The sequence below is a fragment of the Hyla sarda genome, chromosome 4 (assembly GCF_029499605.1).
Source record: "Hyla sarda isolate aHylSar1 chromosome 4, aHylSar1.hap1, whole genome shotgun sequence".
Lineage (NCBI taxonomy): Eukaryota > Metazoa > Chordata > Amphibia > Anura > Hylidae > Hyla > Hyla sarda.
Window position 1 is genome coordinate 220,126,680 of NC_079192.1, and position 14,575 is coordinate 220,141,254.

Genomic DNA, 14,575 nt, shown 5'->3' on the forward strand with positions numbered 1-14,575 from the left:
TCAATTAACCCATTCACCCCCCTTTTCCCATTAAAAAAACAAAAATAAACATATGTGGTATCCCTGCATGCTTAACCCCTTAAGGACACAGTCAAGTTTAATTTAGCATTTTTGTTTTTTTCCTCATTGTCTTCTAAAAATCATAACTTTTTTATATTTGGAGCACCCCACGCTACCTAGTCAGCCGATCCAGAAGAGCAGCCCGAGATGGAAGCCGAGTGACCAGTATCTATGTGGTGAGTGCAGGACACCTGTCTAGTTCTCAATGGTACTCTTTTATATTTTCATCCACAGACTAGTATGAGGGCTTTTTTTTTTTGCACGACCAGTTGTCCTTTGTAATGACATCACTCATTTTACCATAAACTGTATGGTGCAACCAAAAAAAATATTATTTGTGTGGGAAATTGAAACGAAATCCGCACATTTTGGAGGGTTTTGTTTTCATGCGGTAAAAATAACATGTTTTCTTTATTCTCTTGGTTAATACGATTAAAATGATACCCATGATTACATACTTTTCTATTCTTGTACCACTTAAAAAAAATCTCAAACTTTTTAACCAAATTAGTATGTTTCACCCCTTAAGGACCCGGGGTTTTTCTGTTTTTGCATTTTCGTTTTTTTCCTCCTTACCTTTAAAAAAATCAAAACTCTTTCAATTTTGCACCTAAAAATCCATATGATGGCTTCTTTTTTGCGCCACCAATTCTACTTTGTAAAGACGTCAGTCACTTTACCCAAAAATCTACAGCGAAACGGAAAAAAATTCATTGTGAAACAAAATTGAAAAAAAAACGCCATTTTGTAAATTTTGGGGGCTTCCGTTTCTACATAGTACATTTTTCGGTAAAAATGACACCTTCTCTTTATTCTGTAGGTCCATATGGTTAAAATGATACCCTACTTATATAGGTTTGATTTTGTCGTACTTCTGAAAAAAATGCAGGAAAATTTATACGTTTAAAATTGTCATCTTCTGACCCCTATAACTTTTTTATTTTTACGCGTATGGGGCGGTATGAGGGCTCATTTTTTGCGCCGTGAGCTGAATTTTATAGCGGTACCATTTATTCAAGAGTAGAAAAACTGAGCAAATTTATTTTAAAAACAGTGGCACACCTGTACAGCTCAGTTCCATTAAAGTGAATAGAACTGAGTTGTAACACCACCCCCTACCTGAGGACGTGTGGTGCCATTTTTCTAACTCTAGATATCCCCTTTAGGACAATAATTCAAAGAATGTTGTCTTAATATGCTCCCCTTGGCAGTCCGCCTTTCCTTTTGGGCTTATGTTTGTGGCTGGGAGGGTGAGTGCTATACTTTAGAATTTAAACTAAGCCGATCATCATTGGCTACAAGAGAATTTACTGCAGTGATAGAAATTAGCATATTGAGCACAAGAATACCATTACTTGACTCAAATCCATTATTATTTCATCACAGCTCGGTGACATTTACTGTGTAGCAGAGAAGGAAGAAAGGCAAGATCACATCTACCACAACAACACATTTGTCTGTGGAAGATGTTGAGTTTTCTTAGGATGAAACATTTAGACTCCTAGAAAATATTAGAATAGTGAGACAATAATGTTTTTCTCTGCCTTGCAGATAGACTTTCTTTTTAGGGGAAAGAAGCCATACAGCCAACAAAGCTTTAGAACAAACAAACAAACACTAAGGCTCACACACACTATTCTATTCATAAAATGATAGAAGGTAACGGGTTGTTATGGTGAGATGTGTGCCATCTTCCCGCACTCGTTTTCATAGATGAGGCACAGTCTTTTATCCACAGCAACCAATCAGATGCAAACGTAGATCTGATTGGTTGCCAGAGGTGTTACAACCAAATGCTCTCTCCTTTATTTAGCAACTCTCCCACCCCCTTTTAAGATTTCTGTACTATAATATGTTTAAATGCTTGCGCATAAGGAAATAAATGCATGGGAAAAAGAAAGTAGACTATCCATCAAGAAGTGTCATTATCAAAACCTGTTCTGGACCATTCAGTTGTGTATCCGCATCATGCCAAAAGAAAAGACCATCAACAACTGAAGCTAAGTAACCTTTACAGTGATGGTGCCAACATGAAAACACAATCCATATGCATTGCTTCTATAAAAAGATAGCAGTAAAATGACATACCACATTAGCAAGAATGTTTTGAAATATCGAGTAACAGAACAAATGTAAGGAGTATTCATATAGGAAGGTAGAAAGCCAAGAGAGGAGCAGCACACCTAAAGATGTGGGTGCTATCAGTGCAAAGCCTTGGTCATGGGATGAACGTTAAGAAATCCAAAAGAAGACCGCAGCACTCCAAGGTAAGGTGAATAACGTAGGTAGCGTTTATTCCATCTAGTTCAGAAGGGCAACCATGGTTGCCCTTCTGAACTAGATGGAATAAATGCTACCTACGTTATTCACCTTACCTTGGGGTGTTGCTGTCTTCTTTTGGATTCATATAGGAAGGTATATACAGCATTGCCATATACTCAACCTTCCATCATCAAGGAGGATTCATATTCATAAGACTAGGTGACAATTTTCAATTTTTTATAGCGCAGTTGGCATTTACATTATTTGTCAAATGTAATTCTACTGCCTTATTTTAAGATACACAACAAAAAATCTTAGTCGCAATTCTGTACATGGAAAAAAAGTTTAAAGTAAACTTTTAGCCATCACCAGAGACTATTCACACTGTAATCTGTGTAAAATCTGATGACAATCCACACATCCCATGCATGTCAATGAGGATCCCGCGTCCTCGTTCATATACGATAAAAACATTTCCACAGCAGATTTTTTGAAAATTATTAGATGTGGAAATAAGGCATTTCACTTTTTTGGGGACAGAACCGTAGAGAAATAGCCTCATTGGGGCTAATCCTTGTGAGAATCTTCTCCATGTCTCAGCAGAAATCTAAAGCTGAGCTTTGGATTTCTGCTGTGGAAATGAGTGTCAGTTTTTAAATCATTATGTGAACATCGCCTAAGGAGTAATATAAGGCACACTGCAACAACATGTCTGTTACAGCCAATTTCCACAAAGGAACAATAAACATTTACAATGATTCAGCTTTTCAAAGTTACTCATTTTGAAATGGAAAAAACACAGACTACAAAAGGCAACTTCTCCCACTGTCAGGCTGGGTTTCCACTTGTTTTTTTTTTTTCCACCAGCAAAAATGCCAGAAAAACTACCACAGCTTATTTTCTGCATTTTGGAAGTTTTTCTCGCAAAACACAGAGCCATACTCAACACTATGACTCCGGTCAGTAGCTTCACCTCTAATGATGTCATCACTAGGGGGCGGAGCTACACTGGATTAGGCAGTGACAGGAGCCATGTTGGTAAGTACACATCTGCCTACTGTATAGATCTATAGATGGCTGTATATACCCCACAAACATTGGTACAGCCTCAGCTGGAATATGCTGTTCAGTTTTGGTCGCCTGTTCATAAAAGGGACACTGTGGAGCTGGAAAGGGTGCAGAGACGCGCGACTAAACTAATATGGGGCATGGAACATCTTAGCTATGAGGAGCGATTAAAGGAGTTACAATTGTTTAGTCTTGAGAAGAGACGTTTAAGGGGGGATATGATAAACGTATATAAGTATATTAATGGCCCATACAAAAAATATGGAGAAAAACTGTTCCAGGTTAAACCCCCCCCAAAGGACGAGGGGGCACTCCCTCCGTCTGGAGAAGAAAAAGTTTAGTCTCAAGGGGCGACACGCCTTCTTTACCATGAGAACTGTGAACTTATGGAACAGTCTCCCTCAGGAACTGGTCACAGCAGGAAAAATTTACAGCTTTAAAACAGGGTTAGATACATTCCTGGAACAAAATAACATTAATGCTTATGAAGAAATCCCATCCCTTCCCCAAAAATTCCCTGGTTGAACTTGATGGACATATGTCTTTTTTCGACCGTACTAACTATGTAACAGTTAACCAGCACTTCTCAGCCACACAAGTTAAAGGGGTATTCCAGCCTTACACATCTTATCACCTATTGAAAGGATAGGGGATAAGATGTATGATCGCAGGGGTCCCGCCGCTGGGGACCCCACAATCTCGGTACAGACCCCCAGCATTGTGTCAGGCGCTGCCTCCGAGACAGGGACGTGAAGTCATGGCCATTCCCCCTAGTGGCATGGCGTGACGTCACTAGGGGGTGTGGTCATAACGTCCGCCAGCAGCGGGACCCCGGTGATCATACATCCTTTGGTAGGGGATAAGATGTATAAAGCCGGAATACCCCTTTAACTCTTTACTTGCTGAGCTGGCGCATAGCACTCAGCCCATCAAGGGCTTACAGTAAACCAGTGATCTATACTGATTGCTGTTTTTACGTATATCCACTGCTCAGCATCAGCTGTGCTCGGAGCTGTTTAGCCGCAGACACAGCTCATCCTTGCTGATAGCAGGGACAGTATACATCGCTGCGCTATACTGCGCTGAAAACTGTATGGTGACAGAGGGAAGTAGTGATGCATATTATCCGATGCTAAAACTATGGCATTTTTTAGTAAAAAAAAAGCCATGGTCTCAACATGCTGTGATTTGGCAAAGTTGCCAAATCATAGCAATATGCCAGGGTCAGAGAAAAAAACAAACTTTCCTTATTGACTCCCTGTTAACATCTGGTTGCAGCGTTTTCCCTCCGGGTCAGTTTGGGTGGTTTTTCTTTGGGTGTTTTTGCAAAAAAATAAACAAAGCAATTTCACATGGGCCAATTACGAGCGTTCCTAGGAATTCTTGTTTTCAATACACAGCCTGTGTAAAAAGGGTCAACAATCAGGCAAACAGACAATCGGATCTTTTGTGCGGCCATTTAAATTATCACAGTCTATCACACATCACCCTCTAAAAAAAAGGTGGTGTGCAGCAAACAATGAAGAATGTAATGGGTAAAAAGACTGAACAAGAATTTTGACTCGGCAAATGAGCGCCAATCCTCTAAGTCCCATTTTAACCCCTTAAGGACAACAGACATAAATGTGTGTCCTGATGCGCTGGGACTTCACGCACTAGAATGTACAGAGCGGTGCTTGCATCATGCACGGCAGGTCCTGGCTGCTATCAGCAGCCAGGGACCTGCCGGTAATGGGGTACATCAACTATCGCACTGATGTCCAACCTTAACCCCTCAGATGCCATTATCAATACAGATCATGGCATCTGCTGCAATGCAGCACTTCTAATGGCTGATCCAAATGCCCGCGGCATGGCTATAATGAACAGAGGTACCCTCAACCTGCCTCCGTCCGGCCTCTTGGCGTCTACTTCTCTGGTCTACTTTCCAGTAGAACAGAGAAGAATATCACCAATAATACAAGCCAGGGGCTTTTTAGGGCAGCAGTGGGGCTGCCTGGCCACTGGGTCATTCCCCCGGTGGGCTTGGTGTCTCGGAGGCAGTGGTCGCTGCCCGGCGCTACACCAGTGTCAGGTTTGGGACCCACTCTGACTAGGTGGCCTTGACGTGGAGAATGGGCTTGTACTTTTTGATCAAAGTGCATACTAACAACCTGTTAGTGTTTTACATTATGCTGAGAAGCAAGTAGATCAAAATACAAATGGTGGATATGCGGCTATGTTTGTTGTATCATTTTAATTGTAGTGACCCACAGAATAGTACATGTCATTTTTACCGCAAAGTGCACTGTGTAAAAACAAACCCTCTAAAAGTAGCAAAATATAATTTTTCTTTTCAATTTCCCCACAAAATAATAGTTCTTTGGTTACGCCGTACATTTTATGATGAAATAAAAAGGTGTCACTACAAAGTACAATTGGTCACGCAAAAAACAAGCCCTAATATAAGTCTGTGGGGGAAAAAATTAAAAAACAAGCCCAAAAATGAAACTGACTTCTATAAGCAAACACAGGGCTTCCCAGCGGCAGCCCTGTGTGTGCAGGGGGGTGTAGAGGCAGGGCCAGCAAGCTAAAGTAACTGACATACAGGCCTGCCTTCAAACCTCACTGTGCACAAAGGGCTGCGGCCGGGCGCTGTAGGAGAATATGCTACATTTCAGGACTTCATGTCCTTCTTATATACAGGTGTTCAAAACTACACTGCCCCAAAAACGACGGGAGGGGCAGCGCTGGAAGAGAAATGTAGTATAAAGTTCTAATAAACTGCTCATCATTCATTCATTTGACTCGTGTGCTTAGAAGAAAGGATAAAAAACACAGGGGGCACTCCCTGATGAGGGGTATCTACTGGTGTGTACCCTTCACCACACCAAGGTGAGATACCCACCTTTTATGACGCTGTGCTGGACTTTGCAGCAATAGGAGTAATTAGGGTGGTCGCAGTTGTTGGCTGCTGCACTCTTACCGGTATCGGACCCCAGTGATGGTGACCGATAGAGAATAGCGAAGGGCGAATGAGGTATGAAAAAAAGGTTGTTGTGGTAGGCGCTGCACAACTGTGGTAACCACAGTTGTGCAGCGCTTCCACCAACCATTTTTTTCATACCTTATTCGCCCTTCGCTATTTGACTCATGTAAATCTTTGTAGGATGTGGCTGCGCGGCAGTGTACTGTTCTCTCCAATTCACTATTAAACTGGCCATTAGTCAGAGGATACACTTACAGTAAACCAGTTAAACTATATAAAATAGACCCCAATGTATACTGAATATACAATGTTAAGTGTGTGGGTGCCATTTATTTTCTTTATATTCATACTGCTTATTTTGTAACCACTGAAGATGTTTCTGCTTCATAGTTGCATTTGTTTTATGGCACTTTACAATTGGTATACTTCACTTCATTTGTCTTTGCTATATACCATCTCTATCATGTATTTGATTTTTTCTGTATAGCATTGTCATAAAGTTACAGTATGTTTAACAGTTTTTCAAATATCAACCTACTTGATGTACTCTTATGTGTATGTCTAGCCCTTACAACAATGTCCATCAAAAAACATAGAAAACACACAAATTGTTGTTTAATACAAGTATCTATGGTTAGACTGGACATTTCTAAAAGTAGCCTAAAACACACACACACACACACACACACACATATATATATATATATATATACACATACAAAGCCATTTTTCATTATTTGGATGCTATGGGGGGATGTATCATTAGAGGAATTCGTGCTGTTTTTGCAGAGGTTTGTGCATGCAGTTTTTGTGCAAATTTCATAAATTCAGTAAATTTCAAATTCCAATCAATTATCATATTTTTTCCAAAGAATATTTATTATTTTGCCCTTGATTAATTTCCCCATATGTGTTTTATTCTTTTATTGTATATTTTACCTTATTAGAACCAGCCTGTCCTTTTCAGATGGGTGATCATCCAGCCACTGGGAGTAACGTGCAATTGACCATTCAGCCCTCTGGAGAACAAAACAGAAATACAGATATAGTAGAAGTGCTTTGGTAATAATAACTCACTAAGACATTGCTTCAGTCCCCTTCCTTTTTTTTTTTTTTTTGCAGCCTAATAGTCACAGAAGACGGGTATTATTTAGTATATCAAACAAAAATGATTGCATTTTTTTGGCATGGGTACATCACTACAAGCGGGTCATTCCCACAAAACAATGTACTATTATGTCATAGTGGGGAAGAGGGCACAGAAGATACACCTGCAACATCACTAGAAAATGCCAGCTGTAATTAACAGTTACCAACCAGCTGGAATGGCAGGGATAAAAGATCTTTCTGGCACCAATTGATTTAAGAATTTTTTTCCCCAGCAGAGTACCCCTTTAATATCTGAGCATAGGAAAATAATGCATTACAGTAGTTGCAAATATAATGCATGGATAAAAAAAGGGGGATTTTGTGTTTTGGATGGATCTGCTGCAACATGCGGTCTGTGCTCCTTGTTTTCAATAAAACTTTGCACATAAAAATCAGAGGTTTTTTTTAAATACATTTTTATGATTCATGCTAGATTTTTGTCATACAATATTCTTTAGTTGTCATAATAAAATCTAATCTACTTGGTGAACAACTGTCAAAAAGTGTTGACTATTAATGTAACACGAAAATGAAAGCCAGATCGACACAACTTAGGAATAGAAAGTGTACTGGGAGTTTGATGTATTAGACCTTGGATGTGAGTAGACACTTTCTGCACCAAAATCTTATTTCCTATAGCTCCTATGATTCAAATGTGTGTACATTTGTCTCATAAGGAATCTACTAAATCCACGCAGTTTTGTCTTGTACTCTGTATTCATCATACCTGATAGGGTGATTTCAGTTCTGGAGGAGCCCTAGTGAAGAGAAACTGTAGGATGACACTGTAAGGAATAATATCTCCGACAGAAGCACTGTTGGCAATATGCTCGCTGGTCTGAAACAGTAAAGGCCTAAAGAAATAAAAAAAATGAAATACATAAGCCAAACTAAATGACACCTCCAGAATATCTGCATTAATTGCAATAGGAGCAAGTTATTCTGCATTATAACCCACACTTTATATATTATTTACTCTCTGAGGGGAATTTATCAAACAATTTGGACTGCTTTTTTTTGTTTAAATTTGTCGTAGGAAAAGTCGCAGGCTGGTCCTGTGCAACTTTTCCTGCAAAATTTCATTTAGAACAATTTTTATGACATGAAGTGATCTGATTTAGAACACTTTGTGCAGTGGTCACTAATTTATCTGCGAAAAGTCACAAACAAAGTCGCAGGGACCATATATAGAAGAAATCACAGGGCAATTCAACCTTGCCTTATATGTCTCCATGCGACAATTGTATGAAGGTCTGTGCGACTTTTAATACAATTGTCGCATGGCCCACCACTGCTCTGCTACATTTAATCAGAGCAGTTCAGTGGGCATTCATCAACGTCCGTGCGCCATTTGGTAAATTTGGCACACGGACGTGGCAGTTCCCCGCAACTTTTTTTTTTTAACCTAAAGTAAACAAAAACCAAGTTCACTTTTGATAAATGCCCCTCTATGTGTACAATATAGCAGAAAGCATGATTTATGCACACAGCTATTTAATAAGCCTACCAAAGGCTGTTCCATATGTATTACAAGAAGGAAGCTTTACAGAAGGATTGTATAAGGAATCCCATCATTCTATATGCAAATAGCTAAATAGAGAACACAACTGCAACTGTGACTATATTACATTTTTATTATAATAAAATGCCTTTATCCCACCCATGAGCAGACCAATGCATCTTAAATAGCAGTAAAGGAAAAGACCACAATATATAGGCCGTTTATGAACCTGCTTCTCAGCTGACGTTAAATGCCATTTTTGGACATGTTAATCAAATGTGACATTTCTTCATAAATTAAAGCTGCTCCTTGAAATAAATAACATCTTTTCTTAGCGGCATCAGCATGAAGATTGCAACTAACAAAACAGACTAATTGTGCTATAATTGTAAGCTGCCTTCATTTTTAGCCTTTCTTGCAATACGGCTAAGATTTCCATGCATCTAACCGAACATAATGAGTGGAAATGAATGAAAAACTTCTCAAAAGGGACAGACAGAAAAGAGAAGCCAAAATGTTTCAAATACAGTTTTCCTTTCAGACTATAAGCTTTGCAGCTCAGCCTTCAGAATATCACATTACAAAGTATGGGACCCCGAAACAATCTTTTGGATCAACGTAATAAATGTTAGTGGGGATTTGGGGTGTGTGGCTTGGCTGCCTGGCTGTATGCACGCATAGTCTCTGAGCTCCGGACCCTGCACCTAGATAGCGACTAATATATAGCAACCAGCAGCACCAAACTTTCCCCAAACCTGGGGGAATACTCACTGTCATGCCTGGCAGAAGAAGGAAGCCCGCAGGACAAGCCACTCTGGCGAAATTCCACTTTACAAGAGACGCGGGAAGTTCCCAAGATGGCGGAGGGCAGCGAGGACGGCGCTCCCCGGCTCAATCAGCGGGGCCTGCATCACCGAGCCACTCACCTGTCCGGGAGCTGCGGAGATCCACATCAGACCCGGCATCCTTGGCTCGCCTTTCAGACCGTGGGGGCTTCATGGAACGAGGCTGCGGCAGGCAACTTTCACCGGGCGATGAGGAAGAGAGTCCGGTAAGTCCGGTGAACAGCGCGGAGAATGGTGCGCGCTCTCCCTGCGATGCGCCATCACCATCGCACAGCCCACAAAAGCATAGGCCCAGACTGGATTCTCCTGCTGGGTCTCCCCCCCAGAGAAGTGGAGGAGAGCTGGAGGTGGCAGAGATGCCTGGGGAGGCGGCACTTTTATCATTGCCGGTAGCTAACACAGCATTGACAGATACTATGATGAAAGATATGCTCCTGCTCCAACGTAAATCTATGCTGTTGGACATTCAAGCCTTGATTAACCCTCTAAACTCCACAATTAATGGACTGGGAACTAGGATTGATCATTTGGAGGTGAAGTTCGGGGAATTTGCCCAATCTCATAATACCCTTATAGATGCGCACACTGAGGTGGAGGAGGAACTAGCTGCGCTGAAAACCAAAATGGACGACCTCGAAGACAGAAGCCGGCATAATAATATCAAACTGCGGGGTATACCTGAATCTGTCCCACCAGGGGACATTCCGAACTATGTAAAAAATCTAATCAAAGCGGTTCTTCCTAATTGCTCGCCTGCCGACCTTGAAATAGACAGAGCTCACAGAGTGCCCAGACCCAAGCATTTATCTGACACAGTGCCCAGAGATGTCCTCGCTCGGGTCCACTTTTATTCTGTAAAGGATCAATTGATGACTTACGCCAGGAAAAATGGGGGGCTTCCAGCACCGTTTCACAAAATACTCCTGTTTGCGGATTTATCTGCCATGACCCTGCAACTCAGACGCTCACTCTCCCCGATCACCATGGCATTGAGACAGGCTAAGATGCCGTATAGATGGGGATTCCCAGTCCGCCTATTGATCCATCATAAAAATGAACTGCACGTCATTAAAACACTGGAAGAAGGAAAAGAACTGCTCAAACTCTGGAACATCTGTCTCCCTGTACGAGATAAGGGGGGACCCCCGACCTCATCGCCACGCAAAGTGCATGACTCCTGGCGACAGGCTACCTGATAGGCTGGTGACTGTGTGTTTTCCTTTCTCTTTTCAGACACCTAGGTGTAAAAGTTGTTCGTGACCTGGTCTGTGCCTGCCTTGGCCTGAGGCTACGAGCTGAAATTTTCCCCAATAGTTCTGTAAGGTATTTTTTACCTTAATGTTGTGTACTTTACTGGACATGAGAACACTTATATCTGTTCCTGATGTTTTGTTGTTCCTTTTTTTTACTTTCTTTTTTCTCCAGTTATGGTGATCTAATACATGTTGTGTATAGCTATGCCACCTGTGCACACCGGTGGTGGACGCCCTCGCTGGGAGGTGTTCCACACCTTATAGATGAATATTTTTTTGAATGTTTATACATAATTTTTCTACTACTATATAATGGTAATCAATGTAGCTAGTGTAAATGCTAATGGATTGAATAGCCCAATGAAATGCTCATGCTTGTGGAAAGATGCGATGTTACTTAAATGTGATATACTGGCAGTTCAAGAAACTCATCTTATAGAGAGAGATGCTAACAGGGTTAGACACACCAATTTTCCTGTAATACTTCACTCACACTACCACGCTAAATCCAGAGGAGTACTACTAGCGTTTCGTAATACGATTGCTTATAATCCTATACAACAACTTATAGATCCACATGGAAGGTACATTATAGTGGTGTGTACAATTAATAATGCTCCTTTTACTTAAGTGGCGCTTTATGCACCGAACAAAACTCAGTTGACTTTTTTTAGTAGAGTTATGGCCAAGGTTAACAAGATGAAACAGGGAAGACTGATTTTGTGTGGGGATTTCAATATCACATCTGACCCAACAGTGGACACGACAGTATCCTATAGGAAGTCACCCACATCCTTAGCACCATCTCTGTGGAAACATGACCTATATGATGTGTGGCGAATACATAACCCCTCATCCCGGGACTATACATTCCACTCAGAGGTGCACAATATGTATTCTCGCATAGATATGTTCATCACAGATAGAGAGGCACTGACGTATGTGGCAGGGACTACTATTGACATGATAAAGTTGTCAGATCATGCCATAATCACACTCTCTTTATCAGAACAAATCAATTCATCTCCAACATATTTGTGGAGAAGTAGTGCATTTCTCTTATCACACAATGTACATGGGAAAAAAATAGAAAGGGACCTCAATTAATTCTTTGAAGTAAATGCCACATCTGATATAGACCCAATAATGTTATGGAACGCACATAAGGCGTGTTTAAGGGGCTCCTTTATTCAGCAGGGCTCTATCTTTAAAAAACAAAAACAACTACGACTTGCTGAACTCTTGGAGGAGATACGACAGGTGGAGGTCCAGAACAAGGCTAACCCCTCTTTAGATTCGGCAGCAGAGCTGAAAACTCTCCGGCAGAACCTGAGGGGCCTCCTGTTGGACTCTTTTGAGAAGGTATTTCGGAAACTCAAAGCTTCGTATTATAGTCAAAATAACAAATCAGGAAAACTTTTGGCCTCTAGACTTAAAGCTAGACAGATGAGAAGCAAAATCCCCTACTTACATCATCCAGAAACTGATCATAAACTGTACTCCCCAAGAGATATAGCCAACGGATTTGAAACATATTACTCCCGCCTATATAATTTAAAGGAATCAATACCAACACCTGACTCCATAGAAGTAGACACTCAAATTTTTTTATCTAACCTGAACCTACCCTTGTTAACTGCATTGGATGTTCAAGCTCTAAATGCCCCATTTACAGAGGCGGAAATTATAGCAGTAATAAAGTCCTTACCTAGTGATAAAGCCCCAGGCCCGGACGGCTTTGCCGGTCACTATTATAAAAAATTTTGTACTATTTTGTCCCCTTACCTACAGAACTTTTGCACAGCAGCAGTGGAAAGGGAAGGTTTTCCAGAGGAAAACACCCAGGCTCTCATTGTCACACTACCCAAACCCGGAAAGTCCCCGGAAAGACCTCAAAATTTTAGACCCATCTCCCTGTTAAATCAGGATGTAAAAATGTATGCAAAATTACTGGCAACACGCATAGCCAAAATTCTACCATCCATTATACATGCTGACCAAACTGGCTTTGTACCAGGGAGGCAGACATACTACAATACCAGACGAACATTAGGGATACTGTATCACATATCTACACACAAATTGCCAGCCTTGGCCTTGGCATTAGACGCGGAAAATGCGTTTGACCACCTGAGATGGTCATTCGCCTTTGCAACCCTTCAGAAGATGGGCTTTACGGGCTCTATTTTAACAGCTATCAGGGCTTTATATGCTAATCCTACAGCAAGGACCTATGTGAACGGGACCCTGTCGGATGGATTTGCGCTTACTAATGGGACCAGGCAGGGCTGCCCACTCTCCCCGCTAATATTTATACTTTCCATGGAACCTTTGGCCCAGTCTATCAGACAGGACTCCCATATATCTGGAGTGACAATAGGGGGTCGGGAATATGTTATTTCATTATATGCAGATGACGTATTTTTATCATTAACTAACCCCAACACTTCCCTCCCACAAATTATGTCCCGAATTGAAGAATTTGGACATTTTTCTTATTATCATCTGAACTCAGCGAAGACACAGGCAGTACCCCTAAACCTGTCCCTGATGGATGTTTCTAAATATAAAGAATTGTATCCATTTGACTGGGTCTCGGAAGGCATAAAATACCTAGGCACTATATTGCATACTAACACCTCGGCCATATACAATCTTAATTATGTGGCTATGTTGGGAGATATGGAAAGGGAAATGAACAGATTAGCGACTTATGACATTTCTTGGATGGGAAAGATAGCTACATTTAAGATGCTACTCCTGCCTAAGTACTTATATCTTTTCAGGTCTCTTCCTATTCCGGTACCTAACAGTTATTTTGTTAAAGCACAATCGATGCTGTCTAAGTTCTTGTGGGAAAACAAACAACCAAGAATAGCACGTTCATTACTGATCAAGCATAAACATGTGGGTTGTCTGGGTCTACCAGACATCCAAAAATACTATATCTCAACATTAGTGAATATGCTAAAGGACTGGTGGCGGATGCCGAATGACACTCCATGGGTACAAATTGAACAAGCTATTGTACATCCATACACACTGAGAGACCTACTGTATACACCCTTTTGGGAGGGCTTGACCCCTATTACTCTGAGCCCTACAATTAAGACATCCTTAGAAGCATGGCGATGTATTCATAAGGGGACGCACAGCACTCAGACCACACGTACACAGCAACTACCAATGTCCTTTCTACTAGCTCAGCTGCCGCATGTTCATCTTATGGATGGCTAAAGGAATAAATAGAGTATCAGATCTTTATGACTCCAACAAACTGGTGACATTTGCTACACTAAAAGATAAGTTCTCCTTGCCTCAAACAGACTTTTACTTATATCTACAGGTACGCCACCTCTTGCAGCAGCTGACACCTTCAGATATTTGCATTAATGAACTGATTTTTGTACACATTAGATCTAATAGGAGGGGATTGAAAATGCTATATGATATTTCCACTCAATCGAGG

At 41.1% G+C, this 14,575-nt stretch overlaps 1 protein-coding gene across 3 annotated transcripts in view; it reads right to left on the minus strand.

The window, feature by feature from the left end:
* The window catches only part of COG5 (component of oligomeric golgi complex 5), a 405,205-nt gene that overhangs the window by 9,064 nt on the left and 381,566 nt on the right, over window positions 1-14,575 (minus strand). For all 3 annotated transcript variants that reach the window (XM_056573589.1, XM_056573590.1, XM_056573588.1), the window contains exons 20-21: window positions 8,235-8,361; window positions 7,298-7,377 (exon numbers count right to left, since the gene is read on the minus strand). In XM_056573589.1, coding sequence (XP_056429564.1) covers window positions 7,298-7,377; window positions 8,235-8,361 — 207 coding nt within the window. The remainder of the gene's footprint in view (window positions 1-7,297; window positions 7,378-8,234; window positions 8,362-14,575) is intronic.